This window comes from Orbicella franksi, chromosome 1 (genome assembly GCF_964199315.1).
Source record: "Orbicella franksi chromosome 1, jaOrbFran1.1, whole genome shotgun sequence".
NCBI classification, from domain to species: Eukaryota; Metazoa; Cnidaria; class Anthozoa; order Scleractinia; family Merulinidae; genus Orbicella; species Orbicella franksi.
This window is the reverse complement of record NC_138145.1, coordinates 43596630-43617682: the sequence shown is the minus strand read 5'-3', so window position 1 is coordinate 43617682 and position 21053 is coordinate 43596630. Positions and strand designations below refer to the sequence as shown.

The 21053-nt window shown below is 37.8% G+C and overlaps 2 protein-coding genes across 2 annotated transcripts; both read left to right on the top strand.

Annotated features, from left to right (window-relative positions):
• The first annotated feature begins 759 nt into the window (after positions 1-759).
• LOC145463084 (apoptosis regulator R1-like) lies at positions 760-8664 on the top strand. The gene is made up of 2 exons (XM_081446801.1): positions 760-1386; positions 6261-8664. The coding sequence occupies exons 1-2, from the start codon at positions 940-942 to the stop codon at positions 6384-6386; spliced, it is 573 nt and encodes a 190-aa protein (XP_081302927.1). The 5' UTR covers positions 760-939; the 3' UTR covers positions 6387-8664.
• An 8814-nt stretch (positions 8665-17478) lies between these two features.
• Positions 17479-20651, top strand: LOC145484721 (forkhead box protein B1-like). The gene has a single exon (XM_081463352.1). The coding sequence runs from the start codon at positions 17866-17868 to the stop codon at positions 18664-18666; it is 801 nt and encodes a 266-aa protein (XP_081319478.1). The 5' UTR covers positions 17479-17865; the 3' UTR covers positions 18667-20651.
• The last annotated feature ends 402 nt before the right edge of the window (positions 20652-21053 follow it).

The window sequence follows — 21053 nt, the reverse complement described above, 5'->3', positions numbered from 1 at the left end:
ACCACTTTGCACATGAATACGTTAAGCAAAAAAGTACTTAATATTCAGTTTAAATTGCATTATTTTCTTTTTTCACAGCATGCTTGAAAGAGCTTCCACGAATGCTCTCCCGTTTCCGTGCAAAAGAAACCCGATTAATTTTCATGAATGGAGCAGCCTTGACTCGAAGTAACGTTACCCAAGGAACGGGCAATTGTCTCAATCGCATTAGTCTTTGTAACAGTTGAAGTTTCTAGTCGTTTACTTTTCCACAGTAAAGAGTTAAAACAAACAAAACAAACACGATTTTAGTTTGCGTGGTAAGTTTTTTCTCTTCTATACCTGAGCGAGTTTTGGAGGTGGGCGGATTTTAATCTCGCGCCAACGCTGACATTTTCCCTAATTTGAATTTTTATCGATTGTCTCAAAAGATGCTTTTTTGTCCGCCGCTTAAAATCTACCAAGGACGGGATAAAATAGTACATGAAAATTTTACCCGCGAGAAGGTTTTTATTTCGCTAATAATTTCTTACAGAACTCGCAAGACGAATGATTCCACTCAAAGAATTTGCGCAATTAAAAATCGCGCAAGCCAATAAGACGACAGGTCATTCGAGTCCATGTCAGTCAAAAAAAAAATTGAATGAATTTATATTTACCTACTTCATCAGTGTATTTTAACATGAATACTGCCCACAAGAAAAGTGATTTACACATCTATCAGCCGTGAACCAATCACGTTCGTTGATTCCATGGAAAGAACCAGTTAGAATTGGGAAACCCGTTCAGTGCATGTAACAGGTGGCGAGTTAAGGGTTTACCTCGCAAGATAATAATTCTACGAATCATTCTTAATGAAAGCGAGCGTACAGCTTTAACAAGAGTAAAATCGAATGACTGATTTTTTGTAACGCGAAGAAAAAGCACAGCAAAGTACATTTGAAGAGGTCATTCTGAGGTATGAGTTGCTCGCAGAAAAGCAGATTGTCGCATCAAGATTCGGACAGCGAGGAGATACGACGGGTAAGCCTGGAAGCACACAGCTTAGCACACGACCTCGTTAAGTATCGTATAGGCAAGGGAAGTCCTCCACCGACACGAAGCGCTGCAATTTTACGGAAACTTTCCGACGAGCTCGAAGAACGTCATGCAGGGGTTCTCGCCAACATGTGCGGCAGATTAAATGTTCTAAGTGGCTCGGCGCACTCGAAATTCGTGCAGGTTGCAGACGAGGTGTTCCGCGATGGAGTGAACTGGGGTAGAATTGTGGCTATCTTTGCGTTCGGAGCGAAACTGGCGCAGTACTGTATGGGCAACGGCTTGCAACAAGATGTAGACCAGATAGTCGACTGGGTTGGAAATTATATTTCAAGCTTATCAGAATGGATCTGTGCCCATGGCGGTTGGGTAAGTTACCCGTAACAGGGTCTGACTCACAGACGCCAAAAAGCGCTATCTTTAGCAAAATTATAAAATATTTAGAAAATATTATAATTTTAGAGCTGTTAAGAAAATATTTCAACATTTTATTCGCAGCCTTGCCAAAGTTACATTTCTAGATTTTTGAATTACTTCTAGCTTGAGAGAAATTTCCTTACGGAGATATTTAAAGAAACTGCTCTCAGAGTTTTTACAATCTCTATAGCGAGCGCGGAAAAATTACTATTTACAAGGTCCTGCCTAACAGAATCATCTCTGCTTTTATTTAATTGCTTGTTACCACTTTATCGAACTTAAAGGTCACCTTTCCAAGACGCGTTTACTTGCTCTAAAAATTAGCAATCAGTGGGGATATTAAAAAGCAAACTTTTTCCATCAATGAGCTTAAAACTTCCTGTTTTATATTGAGCATAAGTTATGCTTGCAATATTCCGGCAATATTGATTTTTCAACGAAAATTCGGCCATACAATACAAAATGCAAATTAGTATCCAAAATGCTTATTAGTAGGAGCAGGGGACGCTGTTCATATTAGACAAGAGTTTTCTGCAATTCGGAACTGTTGCTTTAGTTTCAAATATTTTAAAAACTGACAAAATCATTTTATTTGTCGAGCCAAAAAAAACGCGGAAGGCCTCAAACGGCGAAAACTCTACCACTGAGGGAAATAACAAACCATCTCAGAGTTCTTACTATATCAAGCTCCTTTAGAAAATCACTATTCAAAAGGCTACGTGCATAAATATTTTTTCCTGAACATGAAGGAAAGTGACAATATTTAAACAGTTGGAATTTATTGATTCGAGGTTGTTTTAGTTTAATTCGCCCGTTCACTCACTTCGTTCCCAGAAACTCCATTTCTTAAACCTAGCGCTTAAGGCGAAACGCCTCGAAGATATCCTCGGTTTAACCTGGTATAAATATGGAAAAGCGTTGGAGCAAAATGTAGTGGTACGTAAGGTTTAATTTTGTATTGCGAATTAAGATTGCAAAGCACGTTCTGGCTTGTAGGCTAAAGATTATCAGTTACATAAATAGCTTTACCACACTGTTTATATTAACAAGTTGTCATATACGAAAAGTGCTTGGGCCGGTAAAAACCCAAACAGTTTAAGAATACAATACATTTGCATTGAGCGCAGACACTAGTACTCGACAAAGGCCAATTTTGCGCCATAAATCTTGCATTTCAGGAAGGAAAATGTAACCTCAAGATAGACAACTTGCTTCTTGCCTTTTTTTTGTGCAAGTCTCATATGAATGAGAAAAAAATCACCCACACACAAAAGTGGATCGCTCGACCGTTGCTAGGTTACCGGTTCAAAGTTAAAGCAAAAAATTTGTACGGTTAATTATTTCATGGCAGTATAAGACAAACTGGATACAAGGCCGAAAAAAGTGACAAAAGTAACGACATTAGTGGTGGGTATCCGGCATAGGGGAGCTGCGTGCAATAATTGGTTTTAACTTGCTCGTTTGCAAAATTTTTAGACTGAAACTGGATCAGTTATTATTCACTGGAGGGCGGCAAACAAGCTATGAGATAATGGCTTATTTGGAGAAAAAATGCAAATAAGAAATTTCCATTTTAGTTTCTTTGGTATGGAGAGCCATAATTTTCGTCGCCAGTCCGTTTTCCAACAAATGGACATCTTTTCGTTTTCCATGATTTTCATTGTGATAGATGAGTTTAGTTTGTACGTTTTGTTGCCCCATTTAAGAGCATTTGATGATACTCTTGAAAATTACTGCTTTCAAATTTTCAAAAAATCGTTCGCCTCGTATACGAATGAATAATGTTTAGATGGATAAAAGAACAGTTCTCCAGAGAATATCACGTGGTGTGTAATGGAAGAACAAGCTAAAAAGGTCTATTGGGTCTTAAACCTGAATCCAAAAAATTGAAAAGTAAAATAAAATAATAATAAAAATAATAATAATAATAAAAAAAGATAAAGACAAAATCAAGATTCCAACGGTTCGTTGAAATCATTTTTCGAGCAAAATTGCGTTCTCAAAGTAGCGTATTTTTTTCTGGAAGAAAATAAAATTAACACAGAATTACGTACAGAATTGCATAAAAGGCTCAGTGAACTCAGAATTGAGAAACGTGAGTAGAGTCACACTTTATCGACGTCTCGACGAAACGTGATATCGTAATTATCAGTTCAGTTCACCAGAAAGATAGAGAATAAACGTGTAACGAAAAGTTTCATGAAAAAAAAATCTTAATAAAATGCTGACACGGCAAAAATGTCGCGTGAGGGAGATTTTGAATTGATAAAACAGGTCTCCAATGGCGAGAAAATAAAAGACGTAAGCATGTATAGATGTCAACGATTTAAATCAAAGTAAACAAGAAAGGAGTTATTTTGCATGTCGACTTGCTTTTAGTAAATATTGACCCAGAAGGGTTTGTTCTGTCTTAAGGAGGCAACTGTCACGGACTGGGTACAATGAAAAATTAGCTTAGTCTTTTTTTCCAATTTTTTTATCGTTACCTTCTTGGTTGTTACTTGTATCTACGTGAACTAGCATGTTGTGGGTTTCACTGTTTACTGAAAGCAACACTGTGACTTGTTGTTTGTTTGTTTTAATTTAACTCATTACGCTATAGACCTGCCCAGTACGTGCCTTGAATACAGATACAAACGCCTTTTTATAGCAAATGTCGCAACGCATATCGCAAGCGCACGAAAACGCCAACGATATTGATCTCGCACGCTCCGAGTAACACGTTTAATGTGAAAATGATAGAGAGGAAGGCTTGATCAGGGAACTGAAGCTTGCAATAGCGTCTTATAACACCAATTCGATTAAAATTGGTTATATAAGAATGATGCAATCATCCGAAACATAGTACATCTATCCCTTGAAAAAGTACTTTTTTAACAGAGAATTTGTAACTGAAAACCTTGTTCAATCTGTAAAACAAACATACAAGTTTGCCATTGTGTTTCGCGGAAATATGCAGAATTAAGATATTGCATCAATGCTCTTTTCTCAAATATTTCGTTGAACATTCCCGTTGCTATAATGTCATTGCGGTTTTCTCAGAATAAATTAATAAACGAAGATGCGAAGATATAAAAATGGCAAACTCAACATCAATGATTAACATACCGTTCGTCTCAATTTCAGCTAAAAGTAATTGCTGACTATGCAAAAATAAGACTAAACCATTCCGTGAAGACAAGATATCGTCGATTTTGGCTTAAAAGCAAAAGCTAATTAAAACTAACAATGGCAAGTTAGTGCCTAAAAGAATAAATATAATCTGTTGATACTTATATGTAAATGTGTAACATACACGCGATTTCAGAATTTTTTCTCTCTTAAGTGAAGACACAAAAAAATGCTCGGAGCACAACGATAATCTTTGGGTTAAAACTTCTCTCTTTTATGGATAATAAAATATTTGTCAGCTCTTCGGAGACTAATCATAACGGTTAAGATAAAATTTTATTGTCCTGGCATGAGGTACAATTTGGTAAAACCAGCTAGTGGTAATTATGACCTTGTGAAAAGCAATTAACTTTGCGAGGGGTATATACCTCAAAGAACTTTCGTTTAGCGCTATAAAAAGATAGAGCATTAATTAACAATTACACTAAGAACTCAAGTTGAATATTTGCTCAGAGAAAACGAGAGCGAGTAGTCTAATTGTCTTAGTACACAGTCTAACGGATTACAGCACAAAGGCTACAACTTTTGTAATTTCAAACTTAAAATTAAGAATAATTTTCAGTTTCAAAACCAGCGCGCGCGATCATTATCTTTCAGCGATTAGTATAAATCTACCAGCGTTCTGTCACGAATGCCGTTCTCTGATTGGCTACGCTACTCACTATCTATTCTGTTGAAGATAGTGAGTAGCGTAGCTGTGTGCGCTTGTTAAAAAAAAGACAGCCGCTTCTTTTCGTTTTTGAGGCGTCTGTGAAGAGGATTTAGATCAAGTTTTGAACAGCTAGTAGATTTATACTAAAACAATTAGATTATTCGCTATCGATTTCCAAGCGTGATAGCTGACGAGGACGCAGCCAGAATCAACTATAACGCGATAGAAATCTCGAGTTCCTAATCTAACATTGTTAACTGATAGCACAGAAGATTCAAAAGTTTGGAGACAGACTAGGCCTTGTTGTTCCCGTCTCACCGATGTAAGGCACTGCAAGACCAATACAAGGCATTGCATTGCAATATATTCGTATTTGCACGATTGGGCTGGATGAAGCGAGTTAACAAAGATGATAAATTGCTCTTTACAAGTAACGCTAAGCCGAAACCGCATTTCCTTTTCGTCTTCATGATTAAGTTCTAGAACAGTATTAAATCGTTTTACATATATTTGTAATTTTTAAATGAAGAAAATACACATGTCTGGATTTATGAAAACAGTGCAAAGTAAATCTCGCCCCTTGCGTATTTTTTTCTCGCAAGAGACTCTCCAAAGCAGACGATGTAAAAATTCAATGCCGGAATGTCAATCTTTTTTTTCCCTCCACTCTCTTATATCATGTTCTTTTTCGTATTTTTCTCTATTTTTTATATCTTGGAGTGATTTTTAGGCCGGCCTTTAGGAGTCGTGAAATCAGAATGAGTATACATTTGGTGCAAAGGAACGCAAATTTTTCGTAGACACAGTTTTCTAAATCCAGTCATACATATGAAACGGTTTTCAATTCAATGTCGCAAAACCTAAACCAAACCAATTACTTACCAATTAGACAACTCAGCCAATCTTAAACCGTAATAAAACCGAAACCAAAACCAAAATAATTGCCTGATTACTTTCGCTCTAATGCGACAGAAATTTACTCTTCCTTTTTTCTCTTCAACAGGAAGCATTTAATCAGATCTTTGGAGAGGCCTGCGAGGAAAGAGAGAAAACATGGTGGAAAAAGCTCTGTCTTGCAGCAGTGGGCGTCGGTGCAATTGCAACACTGGTCTACCAACAATCAAGTTAACTGGCATACCAAAAACATCGCCGCGATATTTTTGCAACTTATTCCACGGTGGTACAGTTCCTATAGTTAACAACAGTTTGGCTAGTATTCAAATTTAGAGAACTGATACTCTAAAGGGACACTTTTTAGGCAGTGAGCGGGGTTAGAGATCTTACAAGCTGGTTCAAGCTGGTAGGAAGAGTGATATTTCCCGCTGTGTTAGCGATCACGTCATTTTGGCGGGAAAAAACACTTGGTAAGCGTCGTTAGTGAAACTATGAGGTTTTGCAAAAATTAGGTGGGGGTGAAAACAGTTCTTAAATTATACGCAAGCTTATACCTTAACAACCACGAAACGGCATATCGAGTTTGTGAACTGAAACTCAGTTTCATCGGCTACGTTGATCTCAAAGAGTAAAAGTTACAAAGACAGATAACACAACAGCCGAAAAAATCGATAAAATATTTAGATATATCTGATAAATTTGGAGCGTGATTTTTAGCAAGTTTCTACTTCAATGCGTTCAAAAGTCACTTGTTCAAAAACGATTTAATTGCAGAATAGTTTAATCACTTTCTTGGAGCAATCAGAAACATATAGCTTTTCTTGATGCGATTATTTGTGTGGTGAGCTAACATTATTTATTAGAAGAACTTATTCAAAATCTAGAAAACTGAAACAAGAAAAGAATTCCAGGGGATATAAAAAGCTTTATTACCGGGCAAGAGGTATTCTACTACGACCAAAGTTAATTTTTTATACTGAACTGTTCATATCAAATGTACCAGTATTTAACCAAAGAACATTGAGACAGGAGCCAATCATTAGGAGCGAGCAACTCCCATACTAAGCGTATCTCACGGTTTTTTTTACAGATCGGTCTATTTTTAGGCTTCTTTTCCCTCGAAATAGGTCAATTCTGGTCTACACGAGCGCGCATCGGTAAGGAACTTCAGGTAGACATATCGACTTAATCTTCCGGTAGAATGATGACGTCAGTTAAAAATTGAGACCGTGCTTGTGATTGGTCACTAAGGTTCCTGCGTGGGTCTAAATTCGCGTTAAATTTAAACTAAAAATAGATCGGTCTGTGAAAACGCCGTTACAGGAATATGGGGTAGTTGCACGCTCTAGTGATGGACTTCTGACTGAGCACAATAATTATCTTATTGATCTGGCTTTTCGGCAAAATTTGATGCTATTTCTCATGCAACATGCAATTGTCATCGGAGTTATAAGCAAAAGTACTTCAACGAATTATTGCTTAATTGGACGAAATTACTAGATGTTATTAAATGTTACTTTTTTGAAGCTAGAGTTCATAAGCATAATTTCGTAATCTAATTCGCTGCCATTATTGTGGCGTCACGTGATTTGTCTCTATTACGTGACGACCCAAATATGGTCTGCGAAGGTGACTTTATTTGGTAATGCATTGTTCTTAAATCATAGGTCACCTATAAAATCATAATTAGCGATTGCGTTAGAATTTAAAAAGACTTACATTTTAGTTTTCGTTGAAACATGTCTCAAAACAGTACAGTAACTCCAGAAGAAATAAATGATCGAAAACTGGGCAGCAAAAGAACCCAGGAGTACATAAAATAATGTACGATAACTTTTTACCAAAGCGTTTAGTATATGCAATTTGGCTTTTAATATATTGTAATACGATTGTATAATCTTAATTGTGTAATTAGACAAATACGCGAGGTCTGGTACTTTCGTACTCTATATTTCTACAAGGAATTTGATCATGATTTATGCAGACAACAATACAAAAGACATACTTATGTACAATGTATATAGTACAGTCTGGGATTGCCGCATATTTCCAAAGGTGATTTTAAAGACAGGGCCCTTATTTTGTAATTTACTTCACATAACACGAAGAAAAATGAGAAATGCTGCTAGTAAAATATCATTGCATACTTATGATTTGAAAATATGTCTTTGTTTTGATTTCTTTGAGACGACATTCCCTCCTTCACCCCACAGTGTCGTGCACCCCTCTTCACTAGAAAACAGCCGCGGATTTTACTCACGTGGTGCAGCCCAAGCGACTTCGCGCGCATTTTCATTCTCCGCTAAAGCATCTACGCAACACTTTTGATAACATCATTCTCGGAAGGACTGTGGATACCATATTTAAAAATAACTTGATATGGGTGAATCAACTCCCTCACTCTTCATCCAATCTTGCAATATATCGTCTTCTACGACCCTTGCATGCTGATCAAGGCTCTATAAGAAGACGATTCATGCTTTCCCTAGTTTCCTGTCCACTTACGCTGGTTAAGCCGGATTTTCAGCCTCGCGACGCAAGCACAGGCGCGAGCATGGAAGTTTATGCCAAGTGAATTAAAACGAACGTCGACATAAGCAAATCACAAGCTATAAGAACACGATGTTTACTACTTGCAACGCTCCGTTCTCGACTCGGCCAGTAAGGCAACAGAAACTCTCAAGTGTCGGGTGTTGTTTTTTCTTCTACTCTTGCGACGAAGAATGCGGATGCGACTGCTAAAAAGTAAAACGACACGTTTTTGAATGAAGGATATTTTGTTAACAAAGAAGAAACGATGGTGATTTTTCCAACCTCGTACAGGAGTTATGACTTAGAGATCGTGAATTTTACTTCATACTTAATAGCGCTATTACATTCTGAACTTAGATTTCCCACACTCTTTGTCATAAGATATTCTAAAGTTCCAAACAACCTCGGAAAACCTTTCATCAAAATCAACCGCGGCCTCCGCCATTTTGTTCAAATGCTCAGGCGAGGGGGAATCTGGAACGAGTGTTTTAATTGGCCAGACGCAGTAAATTTCCTTGTGCTCATGTGGTGTTTGCTTTCCACGCGGCATAAAGCGGGCGCAAGCATAGGCGCAAGCGCAAGAAACAGAAAACTTTTGATCCTTGTGTTTGTGCTTACGTCTGTGCTTATACTTGCGTCGAGGGCGTTACACGGTTAAATAAGAGCTGTTATGCTTGCGCTCGTGTTTGCGCTTGTGCTTGAATCGCTAGTGAAAACCAGGCTTTAGAGACTTCGGTTGTCAACACACTGACACGAACAGAATTAAAAGCTTACGAGAGCTGATACACTCTGGTTAGATTTTTGCATGACGTGACACTAAACTGATACACAAAGACTGGTTTTCACTAACTCATAAGCGAAAGCTCGGTCAAGTATAAGCATAAGCGAGCGACAAGTATAAAACATTAGCATATGGGCATACATAAAAATAGAAATAAAAAATTAAAATGTTCGAAACTGGGAATGAGAAAGGTTGCCAATCGTAGAATCTTCAATCAATCTTTAAATACAAGCATAAGCATAAACATCTGTTCCTTACCCCCTTGATACAGCAAAACAAGATGGCGGACGACGTCTATGCCGGCTTATATTTATGCTTACAGCAGCGCGTTCTCACTTCACATAAGCATAAGCACATGCTCAAGGACAACTAAGTTTTTTGTTATACTTGTGCACTTGCTTGTACTTATGTTTGTGTTGTGGGTATCCTCACTACGGTTGTGATAATGTTTGTGTTTGGCTTATGTCGTAGTGATAGCCAGGCTTTGCGGTTTTGCCAGAACACAAGCACATGCCCAAGCATAGACATAAGGATAACGTTTCGTTCCTTTTATGTTTTATGCTGTACATAGTCACAGTGATAACATCGGCGACATTTTCTTGCCGGACAAGCATTAGCCAATCATGACTCATTTTCGCCCAGACCTCTACGAAAACGTCACAAACAATAGCGCGACCGCCGAACGATCTGAGACCACACTCAGCACTGTTAATGAGCTGCACGCAGGGGCACTAAGGACATTTGGTGTTAGTTTACCTCAAGTAATCATCTGAAGAGCCAGCCAAACTCGCGCAAGGTTTGATAATATCCTACCCTTGCGAGGAGCTACGCAACCAGCAATGCAAAGAGGAAGATCGCAGGTTCATCCGCCATTTTGTTTACTAATCGAGGAGGGTTGGTAACCATTCTCATATCTAGAGACGGACTTTTCTTTCTTTTGAAGTGAATGAGCTGGTATCGAGAATCCAGTTTATTTTGCGCTTACCTACGTCCTTTATTATAACTATGTTCAACCTTTCAGTCGATCTTTCTTTTTCGTTCCTATTTATATTTTTACAGTTAGACTGGCTCGCGGATAGCCAGTTTTAGTGTAGGTGGGCCCCCTGTTCGTTCTCTGACGAACTAGCCTTGTGTGATTTAGATTATAGGTCGTACACACAGCTGGGCGTTTGGAACGCAAAAATCATGATCGCAAGAACTTTTAGCAGCACTTCTGATTACAAGACAATTACAGAAATTAAGCTGCATTTTTAATCAACAGTGTGTATAAATTAAAGCAAGGACTGTGTCATTGAGACCAACAACGAAATCATTCTACTTAGTTAGTCAATGTAAGGGGTGGCGAATGGTAAATGCGAGACCTTGCGAGATGACGAGATTAGCGTTTTTCTTTGCGAGCCCGAGACATTTTGATTTCTTCAATTCCGAGACCGAGACTTTGAAGTGTTTTAAATGCGAACTGAAGACGTTCAGGTTCTAACCAAACAACAAATCAACAAATCGGTACTTCGCGACTTTCTTAGCCTTAAAAAAATTGAGACTGCGAGACAGCTTTGTGAGAAAAACCGAGACTGCGAGACACACATAACTGCTAAAAAACGAGACTGCGAGTCCCGTGAAATTTAGCGAAAATTTTGCGAGACCCATGGTTTTTGAAGGACCATTCGCCACCCCTGATGTATAGACCGTGATTGTTATTCACAATGGCGCTATTGTTGTTACGGAGTACTACTTCTTTAGTCAGGAGATCGAGTTTATGCAAGAGCGAGCGCTAAAACTCACCATGAGAAGATAGAGGACTTATATGAGACAAAAATTGGTCGATGAGCCGTGCAGTATTATTCTATCTCAGTCTATCCAAGAAAACACTACAGAAGAGAAGTTTTAGTCGAAGAAATTAAGAATAACAAAATGCTTAATGTGGGAAGTGGTAATTGCATTCAGAACAGCTATTAGTGAATATAGATTTGATCGCGTAAAAAATTTCTAACAGGGCTTTAACAATTGAAATCGCTGAGATGTAATGCAGATAATTGTGGTCTAAAATATCGAGAACCATGTATGCAATCTAGAATCTCCTGTAAATGATTTTAAAACGCGTCAAAGTTTGCGTGAATCAATTACATCAATCGTGTAGTAAGATTAAAGAGGCTCAACCAAAACTAGCTGACCAAGTACTCCGTGATCTTCACATCGCGTGATCTGTAATCGCAATTATTTGACCTTGCCCATTGTGGTTTCGCATTGTTTCCTTGCGGACAAAAGCTTAATAAAAATAGAATGCGGTAAGAACTTTGAATGTCAGTTCTAGATACGCATCATAAAGAGAACGTGAGTGAACTATAAATCAGTTGGGCGGTGACGGCACGTGACGGCAGACACAAATTAAGATCCCCGGACAGTTCAATGGTTTCAGCTAAAAGCAATTTGTGCGCGTCAACGATTCTTTAAGGACGTTCGCGCTAATTGTTTCTGCACATCCGTACTGCGCACGCAAATTCACACGCCACGTCATGCATGAGCGCGCGCTAAGTAATAAAATGAACAATGATAGGGCAGATGGCCACTGCTACAGCTTTGCCTGGATTTAACGATCTTGGACGTTCGGTGACCCCTATCTTTCTTTCTAGATTTTATGTACAATTATCTCCACTTTGTCCAAAAATGAACAAAAAATTAATGTGGAAAGTTAAAAAAATTTTCAAGATTTCTGTCCACGGGACATCGAATCCTGCCATCTTGCGGCTGCAAGGCGCGTGAAACTATGCTCGCTGAATGCGAACTTGTTCTTTAAGGAACCTCTCCAGTTGACTAAATTCACTTAATAGGTCCACTTAAACAATATTGGGCAGAGAAAATTTCACTTCAAAGTTCTAATTGCAATATTTTTGGGCTTACAGACACTGTGGCCTTATTCGCTAACCAAGCCCGAATTTTTCAGATTTACGGTGTTCTTCCGGGCATGTTCTCTCCAAAACGAAGTCGGTGACCCCCATTTTTTTTACATTTCTGACATAAACAACTCATTATCTAACAGTGGTAAAAGTCTCAGAAAAAAAGAAAACAATGTTGAAAAATTTTTGCGCGAACGTCCTTAAGCGTAAATTATGCCCTTCTACAGTGAGTTTACAACAAAAAGAGGTTATCCTCTGCTTTTTTTGGGCATTTTCAGCCGTCAAAACGAGGGACACAGTGCTTGTGAATGACTACTGAATGAATTCCTTTCTGGCGATCTACCGATACCATTCAGTTGCTAGCACCGTTTTAAATTGACAAACAAATGGAGCTACGCAAAACCGCAAAAGCGGCATATAAATTGTACTATCTAAAACACGTGTATTTTAACTTCAATCTATTCGTGACTTTCTGATGTCTTTTTGTTAACGTTTATTGCCACCTTGTTAGATCGATCGGGAAGTAACAAAAGTTGTCATTTCTAGCTAATAGTTTATATTTTAATTTCGTCTTCGTTTGTATGTATCAAAATAACGTATTTTGTATTTTTTTCGCTTTTTTCTGTTTACCTTTTTGTAAAGTAAGTTCAGTTCTATTTATATCAACTCTTAGCCTTTTTTTGTAGGTATGCCTTATGAAATATGGTGAAATAAGTTAAATAGTTAAATAAACCAATAAACTATATAAGTTTCCAAACTACAATTACACTGTCTTAATAAAACAACTCTATGAACAAAAAAAATGTAGGCGACATGCAATGAATAAATGATGCAATACTAAAATGTCCATTGTAAAACTTTGAAATCTTTGGCAAAAACTTATCCAACGAAACGAACTGTTGAATAACATGTTGATGGAACCATTCGTTTTTATTTAATACCTTCAAATAAAACTAAAAATAATAGTCTATTATTAACCGTGTTTATCGTGACGGGCGACGACATAGGGCGTCTGCGACGACTAAGTTATAACTAAGAAAATGTCATGAAATTAAGACTAGTTTAACATCATAGGGCATCACTGTAAAGACAAGACTGATGAAACAGATATTATTATCAGGGTTAGGGTTATTATTATTATTATTTGAAAAAATATCTATTATTATTATTATTATTATTATTATTATTATTGTTATTATCATCACTATTAAACAGACTCCAGTTCGTCAGACAAACAGAGTAAGACACGATACTCTAATGGGACGCACAAAATTACACCTTTTTCTAAAAGTTCTCAACCAAAGTTAGTATAACACGTGATTGTGTTGCATATTTTCACCATAATTGTTTCATCCTCAAGTTGGGGCCGGTAGCAAAGAAATCCGAGAAACGAAAAGGTATAAAATTGAAAAAGTCGATACGGCTTGGAAGCGGATGAAAGTGGACACAACATGTACCGTTTACAACGAGAGCAAATTTTTAACCATCGCAGTAGTGAGGAAATCTTCAAACGGTAAATTTCGTTCATAAAAGAAAACTTTCAACGTAGCAGGCCTGGCGTGAATTGTTGTCTTAAAAATTGCAGGAGATTTAAAATCTTCCACCATACTCTCTGTTCTTAATAGCATTGGAGTACAACACGCGCGCTCTGATTGGTTGAAAACAGTTGACATTCAAAGGTGGGTTGAAATGTATTTATAGAGACACGTGAGGTGTTTATAAAGAAATAGAATATATTTATAACTGCAAGCTGACTCAATATGACGGAAAAACACGCGGAAAAAGTTGGATGTTGAAGTAGACTTAAAAGATACACTTACTTAGAACGAAATTCTTCTTCTTTCAATCTCTTTTTAAAAAATCTTTAATTTCACTCCTTTGCAATTGCAGTGCTTTCACTCTTTCACGCCCAAAGGTTGATATATGAATTCTCCACACCTAATGCCAAGAATTCCTTGCAATATTAGGTTTACCAAAATAATATCCCTTAGTCGAGAGTTGTCTTTATTTTCATCACCTGTTTGCCTGAGGGATTTCGCTGACCTTCGGTTGTCCAAGTGCATAAAAAGCGAGTACTTATTGCAAATGGTACAACATGCATATGTATTTATAGAATCTTGCTTTGTGTTTAGAAGTAATCTCAAACAGACGAGCCATTAAAACGGGGCGACAGACGTTTCAAGATTTTGAATTTTGAATACGCGATAAGTTCACCCATTGTAATGGAAAAGTACAAACACTTAAACCCACCATGTTTATACTCGGTGGACCCATCAATCAATTTTGTCTTCACTATCAAAAGATCAGCACATATAAAGCTATATATGACTGAAAAACCACCAAGATCAGTAAATTCAAATAAACTTGGAAAGAAATAAAGACCTGTCTCTCAAAAAATCAACAATTTTAAATGGGGCTTCTAATTGCAGGGATACAGTGGTTGTTTAATCGGAGGTCGCACGAGATCTTGAGAAACTTTGACTACAGTGGCAGTATCATGCAAAAACAGTTCTAACTGAAGGGAAACTGTTTCTTAGCATTTAAGTTGTTAGACAATGGCTGATCTAAGGCAATTTCAGCAAGATCTATTGGCAAACTTCTCAATTTTGCTAATAACTTGATAGATGTGACAATCACTATGCACAGTTCTGAAAGACTGTGTAGCGCTTTCATAGGTTTTAAAATCACGACATCGTTTCAAAAAACCTCGGATAGGTACGTAATACGAGCACACACATCCGAACCCATTCATTCTTGGTCAATTTTTCAGCAATTCTCTCCCAAACTCGGCCATTATTCATCGTAAAATGCAGATTCATAGTCTGCACCGAAAAGAAAAACCTTTTCAGATTACTGTAGCTTCAGAGCTGTATTAAACATGTGTATTTTGTTAAACAAGCGCACTTATTATTGACCGCAAGCAAGTGTGGTTTACAAACTGGCAAAGTAAAACTAGTTACAATGACTTGACCATAAATGATAGATAGTACACGAGACATTTTTAAGGTTGAACTAGTAACATATATTTATTTTAATTCAGAAATGTACTCGCTATCGTGTTTGATCAAATCTGCAATAGAATAAACCCAGTTGGTGATGTTTTAAAATCGAAAGCGTACATAATAGCATTCTCTACAGAACCTCTTCAAATGTCATGGTTTCTCCGTTTACTTTTGTGTTCTTTTTCCAAAATGTTCAATATATTTTAAGAATCGTGATATCTTTTATTGTGTTATGATAAAGCTTGCCACCCGCCTTTTACGTCTTCAAAAACGTGCTGTTATTACAAATCAAAGAGATTCTTTTTCGACTTAACGCCGATCTTATAAATGAACTTTTCTTCATTTCAATTTTCTGCAAAGTGATAAATTGCTTAGTGTTGGAAGGTGCAATAAACGTGTTTATTCTTTTCATCTTTTTTAATATGTAAGTTAAAGGTTGTTTACTTTGATGCTCCACTATTCTTTGCTTTGTGAGTGTTTTTTATGAGTCCCATTCATTAATGACGAGTCCCCAAGCCCCTCCGCTATTGATTTCCTCTCAAAACAAAGCACTTCGGTCTCACAACACAATACGCGCGAACTATGAAAAAAAATATTGTTTACATTTTAAATCTAAACAACAAACGTGCTTTGCACAATTGTTTTGGGAATAGATCTTTTCATTTTGGGTTTCATATATGCTGGCACCTGCGAGACCAAAACAGAATTGTCGGCAAATTCAAGAGGTTTTTCATTCAATAATAGCACTGATTACTAAACAAGGTAGTGACTTAGCCAACAGCCACAGAGGAACAATATTACGCCGAAACAGACAGCAATTTATAACAATGTTAACGTCGTGTTTAGCTTAAGATTATGAAACGTCGTGGGAACACGTTTGTTGCACGCACTTGTGTTTTTTTCATTAAGTTCTTCTTGGGGAAGTCTCTAAATTATAAATACTCTTCGTATAAGTGAATAAAATGTTAACGCTAAAACTCTCTTGAAAAATCATCAGAGGTATTGACACTTTAAATTGACATTAGATATTAAAGTGATTATGTAAGTTTCTCGTTGCGGAATTTGTTCAAAATATTTACTCTCAGAAACGCCATGTTTAATGACAGGTTGAGCGCTTTTAAAGAAAGAAATTAAACGAAAAACCATTAAGGCGAAACCACTGTCGTTTTTTAACGAGTGCCGGGTAGCCTCTATGCTTTTGTTAAAGTAATTGTTACAAAACCTTAACAAAATAAAACCTTTACAAATAGAAAACGTTTTCGTTATCTCAAATTTGTAAAGAGCGGACATTTAGGGCCGTTCACATCGGCGAGAACAATTCAGATTATTACATCTTAGAATACAGAGGTAATAACAGCCGAGCCGCGAAACATTTTTCAATTTCTCAGACTTTGAAAATTAGTTTAATTTTTGCCGGGGTCTTTGCCGCAGCCCGCCTTTCAAGTTATTAAGCATGCCCGAAATGGCCAAAAGAAAACTTTAATAAAGTCTACATAGACGTTTCTTTGCGCTTTACAAAATGAGCCCTCAATTTAGTGCACGCTAATATGAAAAAAGTAATAAGGCAAAAAACGTATAATGTACTTTAGGACTGGTGTTCAATTTTTCGTTAGACAATGATACAACTGCAAGCAGAAAAACGTCCGGCCACAGTTATTAAACAAAGAGTGTTATTGCCTAAAGGAAAGGAATCTAAGCGGCGTTCGGTGTCCGGAAAGCTAGAGGGCAGATCAACAATGGAAAGAAAAGCTCACATGTATTGTAATAAAAGTGCAGTGAACTGCCTTTGAACGATAAACTGATTCATATTTTTATCAATGACTCAGTTGTAAGCTGAAATACTACAACGTTCTCTCTCTGCTTTTAATTAGCCTTGTCAACAATACAAAATGACCACAACTAGCAAGCGGCACGCTAAATCAGAACGAACTCAACGGTCCGTGTTACGAGAATTTTATTACTTCACAAGGCCGACGAATGACAAACTTCCTGCCTCGGAGAATGAGCCGACGGTGCCTTTGTGAGCTGCTGTGGTCGGTGACACGTGAGAGAAGTTCAAACCAAATTTGAATATTTTATTTAAACTATTATAAAAGCCGGCCTTTTGTTGTGGGCCAAACTTCAATAAGAAAATTAACGAGTAATTTGGATAAGTTTCGGTTTGATAGGCATGTGCTAATTAGTTATTCTGTATTTAATAGAAATGTTCAGGTCCGCCGACCTGTTGTGTCAACATTGAATGACATCGAAACCTGGAGCACGGCGAGCCCTCAAATCGGCGACGAACAAAGGAAATTTTTGAAGTTTTGTCGGTGTGTTTAGTCAGTGCCATTTATTTCGATAACTTAAGTACACAGTAAACTGCGTACAAAAACCCGACATCTGTCCCAAAGCTTATTCAGAACGTGTCGAGGTTGTTTTTAAAGATTAAGAAGTACTCGTCCGCCGGTTAAGACCAACCAACGTCTGTGTCAGCGATCGTTTAAGGACGGGAAAGATCTCGCGATGCCGAGGCCTCTACGGAATAGCTACGGCAGTGCAAAGCCACCTTATTCGTACATCTCGCTTACGGCCATGGCTATCCAAAGCTCTCCTCAGAAAATGCTGTCATTGAGCGAGATCTACCAGTTTATTATGGATCACTTTCCATTCTACAGGGAAAACACGCAACGCTGGCAGAACTCCCTGCGACACAATCTAAGCTTCAACGACTGCTTTCTGAAGATTCCCCGAAGACCTGATCAGCCTGGGAAAGGCAGCCTCTGGGCGTTGCATCCAGACTGCGGAGCAATGTTTGAGAACGGAAGCTTCCTGCGCCGAAGAAAGCGCTTCAAATCCGAGAAGGAGAGGACGACAAAGTTGGCCAAGCTAATCACAGACGAGACCAAAGATCCCGCACATAGCGCAGTTCACATGACAGATGACAGTGCGGTTCGCGGCTGTGTCTCGCCCGTTGAAGTCAGTCAGTCAGGCTTTAAGCATCCTTTTAACATAGAAAATCTCATTGGATCTGACATCAAGAGTGTACAGTCGTTCCCAGCCATGACTACCCCCATCCCTTCTCTTCCGACATGTCCCTCTTGTATGAACACGCCTCCGAGCGCAGCTCTACCAGGCTATCAAGGAAACCTCTGGTCTGCAGTTCCAAGCGCGTATTTCGCCAAACCGTGCACTCACCACGAGCGTTTAAAGGAATACGAGATCGCAAGATTTGGACAACAGTTTTATCACGCCGGCGAACTCGCGCCGTTTTACGGAGCAGTTCCTGTGTCGACGGCAGTTCTTCCTCAAGCCATATTCCGGTGACCGAGACGATGGACATTTTGCCTGCAACATCGCACTAAAAGGAACTTTATTTGCCACGAAACATTTAGTGTAACACGGCATGGTTAGAACAGCTCACATGCTAAATTAAAGGGGTGTTGTGAGCATCAATGACCTCGAATAGTTAAAACCTTGCAGGTATATTTTCAGTGATAATGGTTAAGTTTTATTGAAAATTACTATCAAATGAACTGAAAATGTAAAAGAAAAGTCATTGCGGGTTACGTAACTCAAGCTTGCCTTCAGATTGTGAAAATGTCTGGCAATTTTTCTAAACCCGACGTCGTGTCTTGGAGAAAATCACAAGAAACTTATTACAATTTACTGGTCTTTCAACAATTCACTTGATATCTTCACTTTGGTCAGTTCTGGGAGCGTTTGCGATCGTACTCAATTATAACTGAAGCACTATTTCGCCTAAAAAATCCAGCGAAATGGTATCTCTTTGTAAGCTAAGAGGCTCATAAAGCCAGGTTTGAGAAGAAGTGCCTTAACTGCCAAAATGTTCGAAACACAAAGGTACCAGTGAAAATGCGAAATATGAAGGTGACAGTTTTAAATTGGTCCTTACTACAAAACAATTAGGTGACAAGGTCTCTTTTAATTTTATTTCGCCGAGAAATAACTTAAATAAGCCTTCCTTAGCCGAGATTACAACTCCAGAGGCCTATTTTTGCTACAACACGAGATTTTTTTCAGATTCAGAAGCTAAAACATATGGAAGGCAAGCTTGTAATGTGCGTAATTCTAAAAAGCCAAACAAATTCATCTTCCAAATCACAGTGTATAAAAAATCATATTTTTATCGTGTAAAAATTTTGATTCGTGGAGAAAGAAATTATATACGACTTAAGCGAAACATTGAATCAAAAATTGTATGTATATAAATTGATGTGTTTGAAATGAAGATAGCTTTCCGAGTTAAATGATTTTAGTTGAGTTTTAACATACGATATAGCTTTTAGCTTTAGCAGCTTCAGAGTTACTTAAATTCACGAACATTTACGTAAGTATAGATGTCGAATAAACATTTTATTCTATTTTTTCGTTCATTTTACAGACCACCGAAGGCTAAGTGTTTATTGTACACGTTCTAAAAGATCTAAATAGTATTTGAATTATTAGATTATACCGTATATTTAACTAGTTTCGAATTGTAAACATTTGTGCAAGGTTTTCTTAGCATGTATGCATTTTCCATCTCTGTTGGTTTTTAACGAGAACGCTGTTTAACCTTGAGTAAATAAATCTAAAAGGTATTTGAAAAGTGTCCTCGCGTTTCTTTATCGGAACTGTCAAAACGAACTCGAAGGGTTAAGCTAACTGCCAAGCGTTTAACGTCATGAAACTTGATTACTTATGCACATTGGTTTGCTTTCGGAACCTCTTTGGAAACTGGAGGGGGTATGCTTAAACAGGAGCTCTTTTACACATCTATAGATCGTTTAAGCACTGGCTCTTCCCACTCAAACACAGAACATCTTCTCTAAAGCCTTTTGTCGATCAGCTTCTGTCAGGAATTAAACGGCTTCGAAACTTGTTTACCTTATTGATTGTTTAAAAAGTCGGAAAAGACTAAAGAAGAAAGCTGCATATGAATTAAGTGCGGTAAAACTGTTTGGCCACCCGGCGGCGAAAGAATAAACTATTTTCCCCCTGTATGAAGCGGTTATTATGAAAGAAATACTTGCTCCAAAACATTGGATTTCCAAAGAACTGTTTGAGTTTCCGCGCGCGCCAGCGTAAGAAAACCTCAAATTCTCAGACCGAGAAAATTACTACAAAAAACCCAAGGTAACTTAATAATTTTGTGACTGTGTTGTTAGTGACAGAATAGTAGCGGGAGACTAGTTGTCTTGGCGTCAAATTGAAAGTCTTCTAGGATTATCATGCACTTAATCCAAATTCATTGCCTGAAATTTCAGAGAGCCATTTGATCTCTTAATTTTCGCGCGCTTTCATCAAGATATCTTCCTGTTTGTTCTTTCTTTTTGCATCTCGCGAGAAATTTTACACAATTCTTATTCAAACGCCTCGCCTCTTTGTGGGGAAAATTCATTCGTCTTTGCACCTATTTATTGTAATATAGAAAGAGCATTTCTCTTTTGAGTTTGTGCCTTTATATAATTAACCTTGATTATAAGATCAAAGCACGCTTAGTTTAAAACAAGGTTTCTACAGTCAGAAAGAATTTTCAGTCAATGTAAAACCCTCCTAGACGATGTATTAAACTTGGCATCTTCGCACTTGACGAAATTGTTTCTTATTAAAACGAGCGTTTCAACGAACGAGGGCACAATGGCGCAATAAGTATTTTTAAATCTTCAAAGCTACCCCGCTACGACCGAGCATCCAACGCGAAAAATACG